The sequence below is a fragment of the Melitaea cinxia genome, chromosome 22, assembly GCF_905220565.1.
Source record: "Melitaea cinxia chromosome 22, ilMelCinx1.1, whole genome shotgun sequence".
In the NCBI taxonomy this organism is placed as follows: Eukaryota; Metazoa; Arthropoda; class Insecta; order Lepidoptera; family Nymphalidae; genus Melitaea; species Melitaea cinxia.
The window spans coordinates 2,994,317-3,016,178 of NC_059415.1; the positions used below are offsets into that span (position 1 = coordinate 2,994,317).

The 21,862-nt window shown below is 31.8% G+C and overlaps 1 protein-coding gene across 1 annotated transcript in view; it reads right to left on the reverse strand.

Annotated features, from left to right (window-relative positions):
- LOC123664561 overlaps positions 1-2,627 on the reverse strand; it is a 33,956-nt gene extending 31,329 nt beyond the window's left edge. The window contains exon 1 of the mRNA XM_045599090.1: positions 2,340-2,627. Coding sequence (XP_045455046.1) covers positions 2,340-2,448 — 109 coding nt within the window. The 5' untranslated portion in view covers positions 2,449-2,627. The remainder of the gene's footprint in view (positions 1-2,339) is intronic.
- Positions 2,628-21,862: the final 19,235 nt, after the last annotated feature.

Below are 21,862 nucleotides of genomic sequence, written 5' to 3' on the forward strand. Positions count from 1 at the left end.
TGAATTTTAACTAACTTACGTCATAGTATATCATATATGATGTTATGCGTAGCGTGCATTTCATATAGGTAGAAAGGCACTGCCTACCCTGGCATGTTACTAAAAATGGTATACAAAACATGAACACTACAATTATTTTTGAATACATATTTTTGAAAAAGACATAAATCATAATTTTATTTAAATGCCCTTTAAAAATACCCACCGTCATATATGCGATATCAGCGCTTCGTGCGCATTGACGACGGGCCTTTTATGAAACTTCTGCCTATAATCGCATACTAAATGTTAGCAATGACAGTAAGACATTATATAATCCTACAATTTTATAATGTCGCGTGCGTCATATGGAATACGAACAAAGTATTGTGTTTTTAACATTGGTCGGTTTAACAACGAAATTAGGCACTGCCTAACCCGTCAAATGAAATTGTCTTGAATTCGATACCGTTTGTACTAATAATTATGATTTTTGACACGGTCGCATAATCGCAACATTCCACAGAGTAATATTATGATAATTCACTTTTAATTTTTCGTTTGTGCGTTCTTGTTATTACAACAAGTGAGGACAATTATTTCAAACTTCATATTTGGCCATTAGTTCTATCCGTGTTGGGACTTGTGAGCATGCGCTGAGAAATTTTCAGCATTTATAAAATGACGAAGGTTTGGCGCTCACGGGCTCTTGATCTATTATATAACTATGAATCGATATTATGTATTCTGTATTACGTGTCATAATGTTATATTAATAGTGGATATCTCTTGAGGATTATTACAAAATAATACACAATTAGAACGTGAAACGACTAAGAAATTAAAAGCATCGAATAGAACCAAATATTTGTTATTGTTGTTTCAAATAATTCTAAACGAGATCTTAAAGAACACTAATTTTTTTAAAGAATGTAACACACTTGTTTTATATTACTTAATTATTTATATAATATGAAATAATGATATTTAAATAATAACATTAATTGAGAATCGCTTCAGCCTGTAATAGCCCAGTGCTGGGCATAGGCCTCTTTCCCCGTGTAGGAGAAGGATCAGAGCTTAATCCACCACACAGCTCCAATGTGGGTTGACGGATGTATTCCCTACTATGAGTAACGATCGCTATTATGTACACCTGTACATGATAATGACCGGGACTGAATGCTCAACGTGCTCTCCGAGGCACGATAGAGAGACCTACAAGGACTGCACACAAATTACCGCGGTCTGAGCGTTTGTACCAGTGAATTGAACAGGAGTCAATCCTAGTGAACGAACGAATTCTGAAACGACGGAAATCGCAGGACACAGCTTTATCTATATTCCTGAAGGCGAAATGGAAATTATCAGAGTTAGCGGTTATCGATTTTAAAAGTTCGTATCGATTTTTTTATCAACATTGTTATCATATTTGATAACGATACCTCAATAAATCGACAAGTAAGAAAAAACCTTGTGCAATAACTCTAAATTACGTTCTTTTTTTGAAATTAATCGTATGGCAACTTTTTTATCGGAAAACAATTAATTGATATGGCAACTTTCGGAACAACTATCGGAAAACAATTGATCACACGTAAAATAGAGATAGGAATCTTAAGAAGTTCAGAGGTATTATAAAATAATTATATAGTATTATATAAAAAAAAAAACAGGAATATCTATTACTAGATTTAGGTCACATTATAGTTCCTTGCTATATAACACAATTCAAAAGTCAATATTATCAACTGAAAAATAATGTTTAAAACCGCAGCAGACAGATATTTCTTTATATGAACATTCCAACATTTTAGCGCTAAAATATATGTAGGGGTTAGATAATTTAGGCGAAAGCATAGGCATTCAGCCTGTTACAGCCCACTGCTAGGCACTGGCCTCTATCTCATGTAGGAGAAGGATTGGAGCTTAATCCACCACGCTGCTTCACTACGGGTTGGCGGATGTAGATAATTTAAATGCCGATTAATTTTTATCAATGATAATACTTTTTAAATATAGCAATTAGGTGTATTAATGATTTTTTTCATCGTTTCTATATTTCTTATCGCGCCCTCTAGTGACGAATGTTGTAAAATCATAACTGTCAAAAATGTATTCAAAACCCTCTGTTATAGCGTAATTATTAAATGTATAATTTATGTTAAAATTGAATTAAAAATGAAATACATAATATAAATTATAAAACCCAATGTGACATGTTTTTATTATTTTCGTGATATATAAAACTTCCAATATTAATTTAAAAACAGAATTAGAAAAATCGTAAATTTAAACAAATATTGTTGTCATTTTTTTTAGGACAGATTAAAAAATAATGAAATAAAAAAAAAACTTACGACTTTTAATACAGCAGCCGAAACAAAACCACAACCAAAATAAATACAAACACATAAATATAAAGACACCGATCATAATAGACGATATTAGATCCATTTTCGTTTGCATATAATAAACACTAAAACTAAATGTTCGTACTTTTAATAATATCTTATCGTTTCATATCTATATAAAAAGTCGTGACGACATAAATAAGTTATGTATGTATGATAATCCATTCTTTTTCACTTTTCGAAAACACAATGAAGTGAACGAATGAACAGTCGGATACTAACGGCTGCGACGAACCAAGTGATTGTCCAATTGACTAGTGTGTCGGAAATTGGTATTAATATTTCCTTTGGTTTTATGAATACAGTGCTATGATTTCATTTAGGTATTTTAGTCCATTATTATTCAGTTGGAATGTTTTTTAATGTTATAATCATTTTAAATGTTTCAAAAATTTATGTATGTAAAACACCAGCACAACCAATGTTTCATATTTCTGTATACAAGCCATTCTTTATTGTTGTACGTTGTAATATTCCGTAAGTAGCCCAATTATCGAGCAAGATTATATAATATATCAATATAGGTCTCTATATGACGTGTATCAAAAGTAAGTGCAGGCGTGACCACAGTAACCTAGGGTTTTTTTTTGTCTAATAAAAGAAATTAATATTTAAATTAACCTGCACCAAAGATATATGCAGAGCATTAGATTTTTATACTGTTATAAAACTCATATCATTATTATCATATATTTTTTTATTACGAAATTCATACCAATAAACTTTATTGGAGCTGATCAAATTGATAAAAATCAACTATCGGACGATAATAGTAAAAGGTACACAAAATTCTCTTCCTTGTGTAAAATATGTTGCTTACCCAAATGCTATCAAGTTTTAATTACTTGTTAAGTTAGATTTTTTTCTTTACTTTTAACAGACTTAAACAAGATAAGGACATTCTACGTATCGACGTAAATGTATTTACGTATTTGACAAGTAATTTGAAAACACTCATTGAACCTGAACATGTTTTGCATGACATTGGCGAAGTCATCTGTGCTAATTTGGCACTGTTGGAATCCATTGCCACATGTACATTAACAAATTTGTAATACCTACATTACTACTCATATATTTTATTTTACATAGATATGAATATTAAAAAAAAAGAGATATAAAGCTAAAAATATCGATAAAACTTTGAAACAATAAATGTTATTTGAAAAACTTACTCAGTGTAAAATAAAAAGACACGGATGACACTGCAACCAGGACTAGTAAAAACATGCCAATAGCTGGCAAAGTTGTTACTAAAATAAATACTAAATCCGGACTCATTATTTGGTATTCACTATAACGTTATTGACAATAACACTAAGTAAATGTTTATCTTCAATTAGGATACATTATTATATGTCGATAACATTTATCTTAATACCTACATACTTCCATAATCATTATAAACTTATTTCACATTTTAAAAAATAACAATTTAACATTAGTAGGCGTTTTCGCTGTATACCTGAATCTGTTTTTATGTCTTATATATTTATTTATTGAATATTTTTAATATAATCTTTAGAATATTAATATGTAGTTACAAAAATAATAGTCAGAAAAGTGGGAATTTTATTACAGAGTCCAGAGTCTATATACTTATTACGCAACTCTTTTGTGACATTGAAATTTGAGTTGTCGCAATATTTTGAGTATAATTGTGAAAGTCTATTTTTTTTCATTAATATTAGTAACATACTTATCTTATAACAAACCGACGCAATGGACGCGAACAGAACAAAAAATACGACCATTGCAGCAGAGGGTATATTCTTTAAGATAAATAATTTGACACTATCACTCATCATAAAAAACGTTCACTTTAACAATTTCTGTCTACAAAATAAATATTTACACCTCTTTATTGTACATACAAACAGTATATAATGACAAAATTAAATTATAAAAATTAATAAAATATCGATTACATTTATCGGTCTGTTTCTATTATCGATAATTATGATAGGGCATTTCTTTGTAAAAAAAAACGTAGTCAACTTTAATGTACAACACGTAAGTTTTGATATGGCTTATAGTTGATAGGAAAATCTTTTACACACAGTTGCCGTGTGATAAGAATCGTGAAATTCTGAATTTTAAAATATATAGATCAAAATTATACGAAATATAATATTTCTCATGCAGATTAACATTTAAATCACACTTTAGAATTGAAAACGATATTTTTTTTACAGCTCAGCCCTATTCTCATTTTCTTCCATCTTAAAGATTGGTGATAAATTAAGAGTTAATAATAAACTTTGATTAGGTGATCCCCAGCGTGGTAATCTGCAGTGAAAGCCCGATCGACCAGCAGATCAAACGCCGGAAATGGAGCTGGATTAGCCACAATCTCCGGAGGGATTCTAACCATATATAGGAGGTAAGCCCTAGACTGGAACCCCCAAGGAAAACGCAAACGTGGCCGTCGAAAAAAAACCTGGCGGAGAAGCCAAGGTCATCGGAAAGACCTGGAGTGAGATCAAGCGAGACACTCAGGACTGCAATCATTTATGCGCGTACATATATTTCGACGATTTATTTTTATTTATTTAGACCAAAGCCGGCAGACGTCAAAAAAATTTTTAAATTCCCGAGAAATTTTCTTATTTTTTTCCGCACGGCACTTCTACAATTATTGTATTTTAAGACTACATAAATAGCAATTTATATCAAAATCTACTTCCATTGCAGTATCGATTATCGACATCAAAATGTACCTATGGAAAACTACCGACAGCAATATCCATAGAATATTCATGATAGATAAAAAACTTGTATTGCAAGTGATACGTATGTAAAAACGTGAAACCCAATTTAAAAATAGTCTTGAATTATTTATTTTAATTATTGTTATATAATGTGTAGATGAATTTTTAACACATTTTATTTGGCAATAATTTAATTGCCGTACAGACAGACATTAGATGAAGTCTACTGTTTTCTATTTACCATGACTGTTTACAAAAGTAAACAAAAATAAATTGATATTTCTTTCTTACAGCTTAGACTTTATGATTAGTAATGATGATGATGCTGATGATGAGACTTTATGCAGCTTTCCATAAATAAAAAAGTGTCTGTGTGTCAGCTCCGACGCACGACTTGAGTTTACTTTTTTAAATCGACTGTCTAAATAGGCACAAAAAACGCTTATTAGTCAAAGAAAAAGATTAATAGTACATCAAATGGTAAAACCATAACGCCACCTATTAGAAAACGTTGTAACGCCGATAGATGGCGTTAACAAAAACGTAACAAGGTTATTCATTTAGTAGATTTTTCCCCTCATGTTTTTTTCATACCGGATACTATATTTATATAAAAATTGATTCTTAAGGAGTAAATTCCAATATACTCCAATAATATTAGATTTCATTCAGTCGTAAACACTATATTCCATTCTATCCGACTAATATTATGTACGCGACAGTTTGTGAGGATGGAAGGATGTTTGTTACTCTTTCACGCAAAAACCACCGAAAGAATTGTAACGAAACTTAGTATGTAGATAGCAGGAGATCCAGGATAATACATGGTTCAGTTTTTATCTGAATATTCCCTAGGGATCGAAAATTACGCGGGTAAAACCGCGAGGCGCAACTACTATATAATATTTTTAGTTAGGTAATTCTTCTATGTTTCTACATAAATCGTCATCGTTATACATACTTATTACTATACGATTAATAATATAAGTATCATTTTATTAAACGCCTAATTATATTAGTTTTGATCTTTAATGTTGATGCTCGAAACTGCATGTAATGTATTATAGCCTACGACTCATGTTTAATACAAGTAGCAATGCATTGTTAGTGTATAGTTGGTAATGCAGTTGAATGTCACGAAATGTAATACGCTAGGCAAGATGTAGGTAGACTTCCTTTGTACCGACTGAATAAAGTTTTTAAACAGCTGTGACATGAAACATTGACATACATATGTGATATTTATTTATTTATTTTTTAATTGGGCACCGGAAGATATACATGGTAGAATTTCGTTAGTTATTTTTGAGATAATTTTTGATAGACTTTCACTCTACAAATCAAAATTATATTCGTTTTAATTACTTTATTATAGTTATGAGTGAAGCTACCACCGATTCGGAATGTAGATCCTGCTAAGAAGAACCAGCAAAATACCCCACACTTACTCTTTAAAAAAACTGTGACAAAAATTATAACTTTAAAACAGTTGTGTTCTGCAGTCGCTATGCACAGGATATAATTATCCACTTGACATATGACCGTTGAGTTACATCATACAATCAGTTATGTGCATTCCCTAGAATACTATGACTTTTACTGCCTACGCAATAACGAATAAAATAGTGTTTAAAGATAAATATCTGTATGTGGGCTTTTGTGTGTTGTGTGGGTTAGTGCTTATTATTGTAATCAAACTCGACACTGCTTAAGATTTTATTTTATAAAACCAGCTGACGCGGTGAACTTCGTATCGCCATTTTTTTCTGTAAATTAGTGATTTTTACATTTATTTATATAAATTTTGTCGTGTCAATACAGAAAACAACATATATTATAGATAGCAAGTAAGTGTATATATAAACATAGATCATAATAATAATAATGACAATAATAATTAGGATATGGTGCAATATAATACAAAAATATAATGGACTCATGTCTGAATTAGGGACACTAACGTCGAGTTGCACGAAAAGAAATTAAAAACATAATACACATAAGCAACTAGTTCGTAAGAGCTTACAAAAAAATGGCGACACAAGGTCAGGTCAGCACTTGGTCATAGACTATTAATTAGAAATACTATTTTTTTTATGAACAACAACATGGCTTGCTAACCTTTTTCAATAATTTAAGTTTACTAGATGTTATTTTGTCATGTAAATGTGTACTAGCGGACCCGGGAGACGTTGTCCTGCCCGGATAACAGCTACCAAATTTGATAGCTTACATACCGATAGCAGCGCCACCTACCAGGTCCAATTGAGACAAAAACTACCCTATCTTCCAATTTGGACCAAATTATTGACGCTGACAAAATTTGATAACAATTGGTCCAGTAGTTTCGGAGTTACATACCGAAAGCAGCGCTACCTACCAGGTCTTATGGTTCCAGAGATATCGTGATAAGTCAATATATAGTTGGAAATCTATAATAATACCTATAGGTATATAGTTATTTAGACATTGATTAAAACAAATTACCTAATATTTTTTGTCATAAATATAACTTTAAAATTATTGAATAGAATACTCTATAGTATGCCAATTTATATTAAGTATATAAATTGGCATAATATGAGTTGAGTAGTAGTTATATTTTAGTAATTACCTAAAAACCGTAAAATATATTATAAAGTATTTATTATTTTTATTCATTATTTACACCGCTTGATGTAATCCACATTAAACTACTGACTAAAGATGAGAATAAGTAGGTACCTACTTATATTTAAAATTTTATGCAAAAAATGTAATAAAAAAAAGAAATTAATTAAAACCGCCAAAATATAAAACATACTAAACGTAATGACGTACAATTGTTCAATGTTCATCAGGCTTTATCACGTGACTATTAAAACTACGTAAATAATAATTATTTATCTACATTCGTTTAATTTATTACTATCTCTATAAAATAGATTAATTAATTAAGTATTTTTTTTTAAAAAATCATATAAATTATTTTACAAATTAAATTTAAATTATATTTATTAAGAATTAAATATTATTAAAAAAAGACTCACCGTAGTATATTGTACAATATCGAAAACATACACAAAGTAACAAAGTGATAATCATCACTCCTGGAAACACTATGAGTATAGAATGATCCACCATTTTAAAAAAATAAATAAATTTAAAACGACATTTATAGTATAAAGCTACATAACTTTATATTTTTTTTAAATAATTTACTCAAAGAAAACCTAAACTTAATAATTTATTTAGTTGCTTCAAGCATTCTAAGATTTTTTTTTTACCTTTACAAATTATACTATCATAATCACGCAGATTTCAAAATTAGAACGCAAAATGAAAGGCTTAACAACGTGTGGATATGAAAGGGGTATGGAACCACTTTAGCGTTTGATATGCAATCTTATCTCTTATTATATTGGGAAACAGGATTCAAAAGTGCTTTTATGACGTAAAACCTTAAAGATAGAACCGCTATTAATTTAGAAAAATTAATTAAAATTTGTGTATAAAGTAACAAAACTAATAAAAAGTATAATTCATTCAGTTGTAAATTTATTTCAAAAACTAAATGATATATTTTGTTTTTGGTGAAGCGCCATCTATATTACAATAATCGAATTAGTTGTTGTTGTTGTTAGTAGTGGTCGTTAGTTCAGCTACTTACCACTAGATGGTGCTTTATCAATAACTCATAGCGTCATCTGTCGTATTTTCTAACTTTCTGACGATGCCTTACAAAACGTGGGTGTAGTATGTGCGTAGCCTGGCGCGAACATGCGGCATGCACAGACCACGGGATCGTCCCGCTGCATAAGAGACCGGAAGAGCCTACCTCAAGACCTACTATCGGAGATGCCAACCACAAGACATAATTATATATCTATGTGACCACTTATATATAAGAAAATTCACAAGGGCATCGCCTCTGTCAGGAGGACTATTCTTGACCCATTGGGCCTAAATGAATAAGATCTCGGGAGAAAGGCTCCCGGAGAGGAATTGCCCGAATAAATGTAAATAAGCACAGGATAAGCACAGGATAGACCTTGTCGTCCATTAGGAAAAATCCAATTGACTGAAAAGTTTCTGCTCCCTGTATTTTTTTTTTTTTAATTTAATATTTAGTTCGTCGTTTGTTCTTGATTTTTCGTTATAAGTAATTGTGGGTTCGTTAATTGTTTATTTATAAAAAAAAAAATTGTTTAAATTGTGCCTTTAAGTCCGCCCTCCCTTACGCTATTGTTTCTGTTTTTTTTTTGTTATTAGCTGGCTTTAAATATTTATAGTATGTTCTTGTATAAAACGCTTAACGATACATCCCCATAGATTATCAGTCTTTTAGAAACCTAGCCACATAAAAGCGTTTTATTTATTCCAATAAAGTCTAAAAATAAGGCTTCTAGGCCTGATAAACGAATAATTTAATTAATTTACTAAGGGCTAGTATCAGCAGTTGGTGATAACAAATTGATTTTTAATTAAGTGAATTACCTATATAGATAAGAGATTAATCTGAGTGAATAATATGCCTCAATGGAAACGCAATTTATGAAACAAATTATATGCTCCTAATCACAACGTTTTATGTGTGTAGGTACACTGACCAAGTTATCTTTTGAAATATTTCGGCGCTATTACTTTTATAGAATTGTCGTCAATATTTTCTAACATTTTTTTTTATTAAAATTCTTACTATTTTTCCAAAGATTGTACTTCAATCAAATGTTTCCTACGGATCTGTAGGTATATAAATGCGCATATTGTATCAATGGTTTAATCTGTTCACATTATTTTTTTTAAATTGGGTACTTTAATAAGATACGTATGTAAAGATTATACTTTTTGGTGTTCGAGATTGTAATAACTGACCTGATTTTAGTACCAGAATATATGGCAAAATTTATAAAAAAAAAATTAAGCAATAGAAATACTCAAGCGTAGTTATACTATAACTAAAAATACAATGACTTTTAATATCTTAATTTTTCATAATAAATTTTGTTTTTCGAAATTACCAGAGTTCAGACAGATTAAATGGGTCAGTATGTTACTGTGAATACTGCGGTATTCTGTCTAAGTTTCTTTGCTAATCTAAGCAAGACCTTTAGCGCCAAAGTCCTATGACCATAAAAATAATAGTATAATCTATATAAATAAAATTTAATATTGCTAAGCGCATAACTTGACAATGGCTCGACCAATTCGGCTTATTTATTTTTTTGTATGTAAGGCTCAAGGAAGGTTTAAAAACTAAAAAAAAAATGACAAAAGAACGAAGTCTGTCTGTCTGAACGAAGTCCGGACAGCTAGTTATAAATATTTCAAACTTCTTGTTACAGCGAAATAAATGGCATTTAATCAAAACCCATCTATACATATAATAAAATAGTAGGAAAGTCAAAACTGTACCTCGAATATTTTTTTTTTTTTTAGGACAACTTACAAAACATACACTAATACAGATTTAAAAAAAAAGAATACTTGGGGTGTGATCTATAAGCGATACCGAAGCCAAAAATATAGTTTTTAGAATTTTTGTCTGTTTGTCTGTGTGTCTGTATGTATGTCCGGGATAAACTCAAAAAGCACCGCATGGATTTACTTCAAATTTGGCACGAATATTATTAAGAAGTCGGGTTGATATAGGCTACATATTATCATGCTATCAACTACCGGGAACGAGCAGTGAACCTTTATTTCCTCAACGCATTTTGTAACAACGTGTAATCATGTAACGACGCATATTTGAATGTTGTTGTTATTATGTTAATAACCATGCTATATAAGCTAGCTTCACACTATAAAAATAAGTAACTAAGCCGATAAACATAATTAAATGAATATAAGTAGACAAGACAATTTTAAAGCAGCGCCATCTATGAGATTTTTCTGTAGATATGAAATGGAAAGAAGAAACGGGTAAATGAATGTTATTTTAAAAGGTATAATCGTAGGTATATTTGGTGCTGTATAGCGTTCACGCAGACGATGTCGCGGGCAGCAGCTAGTATAAATAATAAAAATTAATATTGTCATAAGTAAAGAAGAAGAAAAAAGAATAAATACACTTACTTACATTTTCTCGTTGCTCTTATAACATCTCCAAAATATATATAGTATTATAAAAAATGTAACCACAAACGGTATTAGCAGAATTTTAGCAATCATCGCTGTCATAGTCTCGACGGGCACATTCGTCGAATTCATTGTAACAAGTTTTATCCAAAAAGTTTTTATATGTAACAAATAAGTTTATATTTAAGCTCTACGAATTTACACCTTTGCTCAATTAAAATTTATCACATTAAAATATTAAACTAAGGTGATTATTTTTCGACACGATTGAACTATAGACTTATAATTACAACTATGGGATTATTAAGAGTAATTTTTATGGTGTCATATTGATTATGCAACGTTTATCAGTATTTTATCTTTGATACTTTATCTTAATGCAAATAACTGTAATGTTTGCAATTAAGATTGGGTACACTATTAAAGCGGTCATTTTTATTGTAACACTTTTACGAGTACATTCACGTGTAGATGACATGAAAAATCATATACTAATGTGTATTTTTTTTTAACAAATTCAATTTGTTATCGTACAATACTATACATGTTTTACAAGTCATAACTAAAGAACTAAATATTTAAAACTAGCAGCGACATAAATCGTGTCCACGGTGTATTCTGGTCACTAACAACCACATTATTATTCTGACATAAACAGATTATGAACCGTATTTGTCATTAATCATTCTGTGTGCTACAAATAATTATGTTTTATGAACATTTTTTCATGAATATATTTAAAATATGTAAGAAAGGATAATATAGATATATAAATAAAATAAATAATAATATATATTGCTGGCTCTAAAATATTAGCTTTTATTTTTTGTTTTATACCACTAGAGTTGCAAACAAGCGTACGATTGGCCTGATAATTACCGTAGCCAATATTTGCCGACCTGAACTCTCAGGAACTATGGCGACTAACTTTGGCCACTTATGTATATTATAAGAAAACAGTAATTAAAAGCTATATATTTGTGTGATCTTCTTATCAAGGTAAGTTTCGTTGGCTATTTACTATTTATATACTTAAAGAACTCCACTTCATATAGAATCACGTATAAAAAATTGCATCGATAACAACTGACGTGAGATAATTGAATACATGATTTATAATTGCGTTATCGGTGATATTATTTCGCATTATCTGTACATTAAAAATGATTTAATTCTTTATTGGTTAATGACTTTTCTAGAATACTTGTAGTGATATAGTTATACTATTGACTCTATTATCTTTGAATCTCAGAAATAAAGAGAGAAAGAAAGATAAAAGAATGCAATTTAAAAAGAGATGCAAAACACATAGCTAAAAAAAAGAATAAGACCAACTGGAACTCTATCTCAGCATTGTTTTTAATAGCAAACGTATACTGCACAAACGAAGTTCGTTTGGCAGAGCCTGTATATCGATGCACTAATTACTGTACTACATTTTGGGAGGGTACTGGATCCTATGTCATAACCACTATGCTGGAATATTCAGGGAGAAATTTACAGTATCGGACAGTAGGTACTGCGGTCTACCACCTTTTTTTGCATGAATAATCTCAAGCTCCTGGCACATAATGCTACACGTCTTAAAGAACAGCATGCAGTTCAGATCGCGCTCACAAGAGTGCAGGATGGCAGGCGATTGTTACTGCAAGACCCTTTTCGAAGGTGAATCTTATTGATTTCTAGACATGTCACAACAAATGGGGGTACGAGTGCTGGATATGAAATACGCGATTTGGGAGCTATTTTTGGATTACTGACAATAGCTTTGAGCTACTTGTCGGTCGCCAACAAGGCCCGAGATTATAATGGCTTGGGTATGCCTTGATTGATTCAGCCTATAAAAACAAAACATTAACAAATTTGGTATGAGTCCATCTGAGCACGCCAAATGTATACATGAAAGGCACGACTTGTTTTTCTACATAGGGAAAGAAGCATAAGTTCATCCGTAGGATGTTAAAGGGTTATTTAAAAAATCAATCAATCAGTTAACTAAATATACAAGAAAAAGTTATTGACATTTCCGATAACAATAATTCTGGTAAATAAACTAGTACATGTGTACAGTGAGACATAGATTTACAAATTTATCTAAATAAACCTAAGCTTTCCATTCAAGAAGAAAAGGACCGACTATCATACTCGAGTGGTTCAGCGTTTATTGTCAATTTGCCACTACTCAAGAAGTGTCATTCAGTCACATGACGACTTATCATAAATGCAAAAGCCAGGTCTTAAATAATTCGAAAAGAATCAAATATTATCTTGAAAGTGCTTATCATTTCGTAAAAACAATGCTCTAGAAATAAACCAAACTTGTTATTTTGAATTTATTGCGCTTCGCCATGGAGGTTAGAGATAAAAAGGTTTACCTCTGTATAAAAAGTCAGTCAAAACCGGTCCTGGATTAGTCTATAAGCTATTTAAGCAATTGCTTAGGGCATCCCGACTAGGAAGGCACCAGAGAAGACCTACAGAAGAAGATTGCTTAGGGCATCAAGCACTGATCTAAGTATTTGTATATTAAATTATGGTGATGCTGAAAGTAGTAAATAGCTCACTATAGGATAGATATAAGAGAAAGAAACGGAATGGATTTATGTTTAAAAATGATAACATTTTAATATATATACATTAATCATGTCATTGTAATCGTATTTAAATTTAGAAAACATCTCCAGATGAATTATTTTCGAACTAAAACTTCTTCACGCACGCTTGACTTGGGGAGTTAGCTGGTGAATGCGTGACGAGAGCGTTACGAAAGGTGTGATCGGGCGAGGCGAACGGAGCAAGAGAGAGAGGTGCGAGCACACATTTTCTTTCTCTCTTTCTCTCATAGTCAGTTACGTTTCGTATATCTAAGACGCAGGCCTATTGTGCTGGCCTATTGTTAAAGAAGTTTTACTTCAGTCGTGTGGTCTAAAGAACACTCGTTTCTTTACTACAGTATTAAATTCATAAAGTAATCTTGTTTTTATATATCGCCAGGGTGGCCAACAAGCGTACGGTAAGCTTTACCGTAGCAACACTCCGCTAACCTCACTGTCGACCCTCCTCCGAAGCTTTAGCCATCTTACTCACCACAGGAACACAACACTACTTGACAGTAATTTTTGGCTGTGATCTTTTGTAAGATTGAGATTTTCTTAATCGGCCTGCGCCAGATATTGAGCAAGATATTGCTGTGTTAGTAACGCAGATTATAATATTTTACTAGTCATCTCATTTCTCGGTAGTTATTCTACTTGTCGTTTATTCAAATATTTATGTCACTATTTTGATACAAGAAAAATTGCTGTTGCCATGGAGAATAGAGATAAGGTGGACCCACTTAAGTAGTTAGAAAACTGATGAAGTAACCGGTTGATAACTATAGACTATATTGGTATATATTGTAATAATAGTAGCAATATTTTTTTAAGGAGATAACACCTCGTCTTATTACCTCCTGGTGACAAGAGGGCTCGTGCCTTCTTTGCCCAGAAATTCGGCATAGCGATTCAACGGGGAAATGCTTTCAGCATTCTTGGCACCATTCCACGCGGACATGATTTATACCGTAACTATATGTAACTATTTTAATTCTTATGTTGTGCATTGTAAATATGTATAATATTGTAAAATATTGCTCTCAAGCAATGAAGTATTCCTGTTATGAGTAAGATGTCCTCAGCTCCTGGAGAAAGTCAGGGTGAAGGTTTACAATAGGCTTTCAACGCTCCTGGTGTTGTAACCGTCCAAAGGTATTCGCTTACAAGACGGACCGTACGCCTGTTTGCCTACTTTGTGGTATAAATATCGTCAACTGAACGATAAAAAAGTACACGAAAAAAGTGACATTCGCCGATTTGCAGCGTGTACACGCTTCAAACTTTCATCGATATTACGTAATAAGATTATACTTAGGCTGATATCAAAGTACCTTATCTACTAAAACGCTATGTCATTAGCGGATTCAATGATTTCTTATGAAAATTCTAAAACTAGTAAATAAATAATAATTTATTATTTTTACCTTTTTTTCTGATTTTAAGTTTCAACGTATGTACGAAGACTTTTAAAAAAATATTGATTTGGTCAGATCGTTTTTGAGTTTTGCGCTTAGCAACAAATACATTTTGGGGGTAAATTTTTAATTACAAAAACATGCATACTGCTCTACTCTTAGTAGTCTTAAAGTTATATTCTTAAACCTACGTTATTTCTAAATAAATACTTTTTCAATCGAAACAAAAGGTTTTAACATTAGCATGGTTAAACAAACTCTTTTTACAGTAAGGGCATTTTTCTGCTTCCTATTTCCATAAGAATTTTCCTTCATAAATTATTTGTAATTGTCATTATTGAAGTGGAAAAGTTTTCTTTTATTATTTTTTACATGCGTTCGTGTCGGGAATTAATATTTTAACTGAGGTAGGGCACAGCAGGAAACTTCCTGCAAAAAAATATAGAGCTGTCTGTCTGGGGTAGCTCGACCTTGTAAACAAGCGTTTGCCGACCTTGTAAAATATAATAAAATCATTCTATTGTAAAAAAAACGATTGTTTTGCAAAGCCTATTTATTTTGAAAACTTGTAGGCTATAAAAGATCGTGGTACAGCTTATAAAAAGTGAGTAATTAGATTTTAATTTACATCGACAAGTAATAAGATGTCATAATCATTCTTAGAAAGAACACAAAAACTACTCGTCAGATATCAATAAAATTTATATGGAACCAAAAAAAGGTAAAGCTATGACGTAGCACACAAAACATACTGTCGAATTGAGAATCTTCACTGTCAAATCGTTTAAAAAGGAAATTATACAAAAATTTCCTGCTCAAAATATGGAGCAGCCCGACTGGGGTAGTACCTCGACCTTACAGAAGATCACAGCTAAATAATACTGTTTTCAAGCAGTATTGTGTTCCTGTTGGTGAGTAAGGTGACCAGAGCTCCTGGGGGGATTGGGGATTGGGTCGGCAACGCGCTTGCGATGCTTCTGGTGTTGCAGGTGTCTATAAGCTACGGTATTCGCTTACCGTCAGGTGAGCCGTACGCTTGTTTGCCGAAATAGTGACATAAAAAAAAATTAATGTCACGTGTGTAATGATAAGTAGCAGGAAATCGTTAACGGTGGCCTTTAACGCCGGGGCGAGTACAAACTAATGAAAAATATTATTTAAGAACAAATTTATTTTGTATCGGAAATACTCGGAAGTTGAAAATACCTATATATAGTTTTAAAGAAAATGCAATGACATGAAAAAAAAACGCGTGGTGTCGGGGGATAGCAGATAGGAACCATGTTCCTTATTACATAAATTTTAATTTCAAGTTCTACTCGAGGTAAAAAGAAAATAATTATTCAGGTATAAATTTTTTATCAGAGATAATTTTGTAAAGTTTTTAATTTTTATCGATAACAGAATTATTATAAAATAATTATACAGTCAGTCAATCAGAGCTTCAGTCAGCTTTCAATGAGAGCTTCAGTCAGCTTATTGCAATCCACACATCACAGTGTATATTAAATTTACAAGCTGTGTGGATACGGCGGTAAAGACTATAGCCACCCCTATCTTCCCGTGGGTGTCGTAACAGGCGACTAAGGATAACACAGTTCCACTACTATCTTGAAACTTAAAAAACCGACCGATAGCGGGATAACCATCCAACTGCTAGCTTTGAAATACACATGCTGAAGACGGGCAGCAACGTCTTCGGTGTGACAAAGCCAGCCCTGCGGTCACCAACCCGCCTGCCCAGCGTGGTGACTACGGGCAAAACACATGAGTTCACGCCATTTTTGGCGCGAACTTGTGGACGCCTATGTCCAACAGTGGACTGCGAAAGGCTGAAACGATGATGATGATTGGCTAGAGCACCGACACGGTCAGTTGGAGATGCAGGTTCGATCCCCTCTGGAACGGTCGATTTTTGATAGGATATTAAAAAAAAAGAAATTTGACATAAGCTCAAGAGGCCTATTGTCACATGCCTAAGTCACATGATTCATTCATTCATTCCGATTAATAGCTTCAAGTCACATGATAAGTATTATTGTACTTTTATTTAGTTATCTCTGTCAAGATTAATCGATTTCATTTTATTGTTGATTGAGATCTTACATTGTAAATCGTAAAAAAATAAATAAAGGTACGTTATACGAAAAATACAATAATTACATGTTATTTATTTATTTATTTATTTTGATTTTCTTTTATTTGATTTTCTGGGATTATAATTTTAAAATTATTTAAATATTGTTACCTATATCTTATTTTTAATTTTCATTCTGTTTTATTTAAAAAATTTAGATATAACTCCTAGATATCTTGTCTTATCTCGTTAATACCATTTCTAACAATCGAAAACAAAGAAAAATCTATACTAATATTATAAAGAGGAAATCTTGGATTGTTTGTTTGCATTGAATACGCTCCCAAACTACTGAACTGATTTGAAAAATTCTTTCACTGTTGGTAAGCTACACCATCAGCGGGTGACATAGGCTATATTTTCAAAAAAAAAAATAAAAAAAGGAAATGTTGAAATTTCTATTAAATACCCGTGCGAAGCCGGGGCTGGATGCTAGGCTAAAATAAAATACATGGAGAGCCGGTTTTGTTGATTGGTTATACTAAGAAAACTACTTAACCGATTGGAATAATACTTTTACCATAAGATGCAGCGTATTTCGGATAAGGTTTTAGTATATGATATATTAGTGGTTAACTAACGTTTAAAAATATGGACGGACAGATATTGTAACAAAAATTTATTAATTTAAAACATTTATTAACATTTATATATATTGCATTAAAAGCTTTTATAATTATACTAGCTGATCCCGCAAACGTTGTTTTGCCATATATGTTATTAACACCCTTAATCCCTATCTCCTTATAACTTAGGGATATGAAAAAGAGATGTTGGCCGATTCTCAGACGTACCCGATATGCACACAAAATTTCATAAAAATCGGTCTCGCCGTTTCGAAGGAGTATGGTAACTAACATTGTGACACGAGAATTTTATATATAAGAATATAATTAGCTATGAAAAAAAAATACGAAGCTATCGATGTATTCAGAAATAATATAAATACTTCATACTAAATAATATAAAATAATACTAAATAATATATACCCAAAACAAATGTGTTAGCTAAGAACTTCATAAATCAATTAATTAAAAATTACATAAAGAAAAAAGTTACCGGTGACGCTATCAACATTTTTGTCTTCGGATTACCAAATACTGAAAACTTACAAATACATACCCGGACTCTTACTAATTAAATAGAACCCACCAAATTGGATGTAACTCGAAACGCGTCGAAAATAGCCCAAATCGTTATGTGTTGTGCGAGAAATATATTAACTGTTTTATGGTTTTAAAATGGCAGAAAAGCGCATGTCATACGATGACCTGATGGTAAACGGTCACCGTAACTAATAAACGCTTGCACCATATCCCCGACCCTCCTAAGGACATCTGACCATCTTACTATACCAGGAACTCAACACAGTAGTGTGAGGACATTATTTATCTGTGATTTTCAGTAAGGTTGAGATACTATCCCAATCGGGGTGCTCCAGATTTTGATTTTTTGTAATTCTTTAGACAAATTCTGATGACATGTTGAAAACTTATGCACAAATAGGGATGTAAACACAAAATTACTCTTAACAAAATGATTTTGTTATACACAAATCTTCATATAATTGTGTTTCTATAGATATAGCCTAATTATTCACTATTTTAACAATGTAATATAAATTTTGATGATTTATGGTCTAATGCTACAATTGCGTAATAAAAACGACATTATTACGTGAATATTTTTACGTTATTTTAATATCAACTTCATGTAATTGTTTTTATTTATAATACGTATATATGTAATATTCAATTTTCTCGTTGTGTGTGTATACAGTAATAAAATATTATTCAAAGCGAAATTCAAGTACATATTTCTATACTTTAGAGAAATAACAACTAAGGGCAAACAACAGCAACACATTATTTATGTTAAATAGTTACTGCCAACATTTCACATCTGTTACATTAGAGCACTTTAATTGTGAATACATTTATTTATATCACCTTAATTGTAAAAGTGTGAATTGTATATATACGTATGTATCGACAATTTAAACAGAAAAGAGGTTTGATCACAACTATACAATATTTCTATCGACTACGCAGATTTTTATCATTTGTTTGAGAGTTAGTGGTTGCGTGTTTGTTTCTGGATCCCTATACAGAATTTTATGATATTTTATTTCTTAAAATACTTATAAGAAGTGAGGATACAGACGTACCATACGTAAAACAAAATACAATACTCACTAATTCGAAAATTCGTTTCCAATTCTAACCCCTTGGGGTCTTAGTCTCGGACTCAGTCACTTTGAGAATCGGTGGTGAAGTACTAATGAAACATTATAAATTTTAAACATTTATTAAAATTGCTTTATAACTTTCGAAATTTGACTACAATAAACCAATAAAACCAATATTTTATTATTTTATAGTGTAGTTGTTTACCTTGCACTTATTGTTACTTAAAAGTAATTACTATAGTAGTAGTAGCGACCTCGTTCTTTCGCAATGTATAAATAATAACTAGTTACTTAGAAGTTAAATATGACAATTGCAGTTAGCTTATATAGTAATTTATATATAGTAACTTACAATACATAAGTATATGTATACTTATAAATGGAGAGACGGTTTAGTTGTTCGGTTATACTGTGAAAACTACTGAACCGATCGGAATAATACTTATAGCATAAGATGCAGCGTGTTTCGGAGAAGGTTTTAGTATATGACTTGTTGGTGATTACTTATCGTGTTAAATATATGGACGGACAGAGGTCACTAGTAGAATATATATAGGTAATATAAACATATATCATGGTAATGTATGATAGCGCTTACATTTGGAACGATTCCATCATAAGAAGTGTGCCTGATAAGCTGGTAATATATTTTTTGCAAGTAAATATTTGCATTTTTACTGACACTGGCAGTGGCGTAGCGAGGGGGACCAAGTCGGGCATCATGAACCGGGTGCTACTCACAAATGGGCACCAAATGGTACGCAAACAAAAAAACTGCTGGACATATTATTATGTTTCGAATATATGTTTTCGAATGGGGGGGGGGGGGGTTAAAAAGGTATCCGGGCGCGAGTTAAGCTCGCTACGTCACTAGATACTGGTGTATCGTATTTCATCGTAGTGAAAGAATTATTTACATACTCCTTAACACTTTTTTTATACAATTTACACTCGTACATCATTATGTAGTATTTAAAAAAAATGGTACGCATCCATCCCACAGCTTACATACGAAGGCTAATACAAAGATTTATTTTTTACCAGGACCAGACCTGGTCCTGATGCAGTTATGCCTTACCATACTTGATTATATTTTACATCGGGCTATCCTTATCTGGACCGGACGAGGTCCTGATCCAGTATGCCTTACCATACTTGATTATATTTTACATCAGGCTATCCTTGTCTGGCCCAGACCTGGTCCTGATAGAGCTTGCCGGATCTGGCATGCCTCGTTCTATCCTGATCCGGTCCAGATACACGATCTGGTTGAGCCTGGCCTTTTTTCTAGTTGAGAATACGCATTATTAGAGGTAATTCAAAAATCACTCCTTAGGTCTCGCTCGAATTTAAATGGAACCATACGAAACGCACCAGATTTCGATTTTAAAATTATTATTATATTTCGTACCCTCAGTAAATTTTTTATTATTTTTATTTAAGAATTTGATAAAAATTATACATATTTACAATTCACAACTTAAGAACTAAATATTTACAGATACTTTTGATATAAATCATGTCTGCGTGGAATTGTGATAAGAATGCTGGCAGCATTTCCCCGTTGAATCGCTATGCAGATTCCTGGGCAAAAAAAATGCATCAGCCCTCTTGTCATCAGTGGAAGCAATAAGGCGAGGAGTTATTTCATTTTAAAAATTTTTAACACTGCTACTCCAAGGTCCAAGTGTTTCGACTAGTAACGGCACAAATATGTAATTTGGAATTAGTGACAAATATTTGTGCCGTTTAGTCGTTTCAGCTCTTTCAGTAAGCAGTTATTATAACCGTAGACAATAAACTGAATAATTATAATAATTGTGAAACGAATTCTAATTAATTTATATTTAATTTTACATGCAAATACAGTCGAATTGAGTACCTCCTCCCATTTTTAAGTTGGTTAGAAATATTTTTTATGTCTTTAATTACATTGGAGTGTTATATTATATTAGATGTGAGTATTTGTAGGTCGTAAACGCCCCCACCTCTTAAACTAAACTGTCCGTAAAATTGACTTATGATTATTTTTTATTTTTTTTCTTATATTATTCAATCTACAATGAATCGCCAAAACTGCTTCCGAACGAGTTTACCAAATTCTTTTGAATTGCTATGGCAGTAAGATATATAATCCTTCACCCCACTATCCTCGATTTAAAATTTTATTCATCACGAAATGAAACACGTGATACATCTCATAACCATTAACTACATAATTGTGTTTGCTGGCAAACAAAAAAAAACCGACTTCAATTCAATGCAACGTAGGTTGACGAAAAAATAGTCATGTAAATACGCATTATCACAGATTACTCCAAAAGTTGTAATCAGATATCGATGAAATTTACATGTGACCA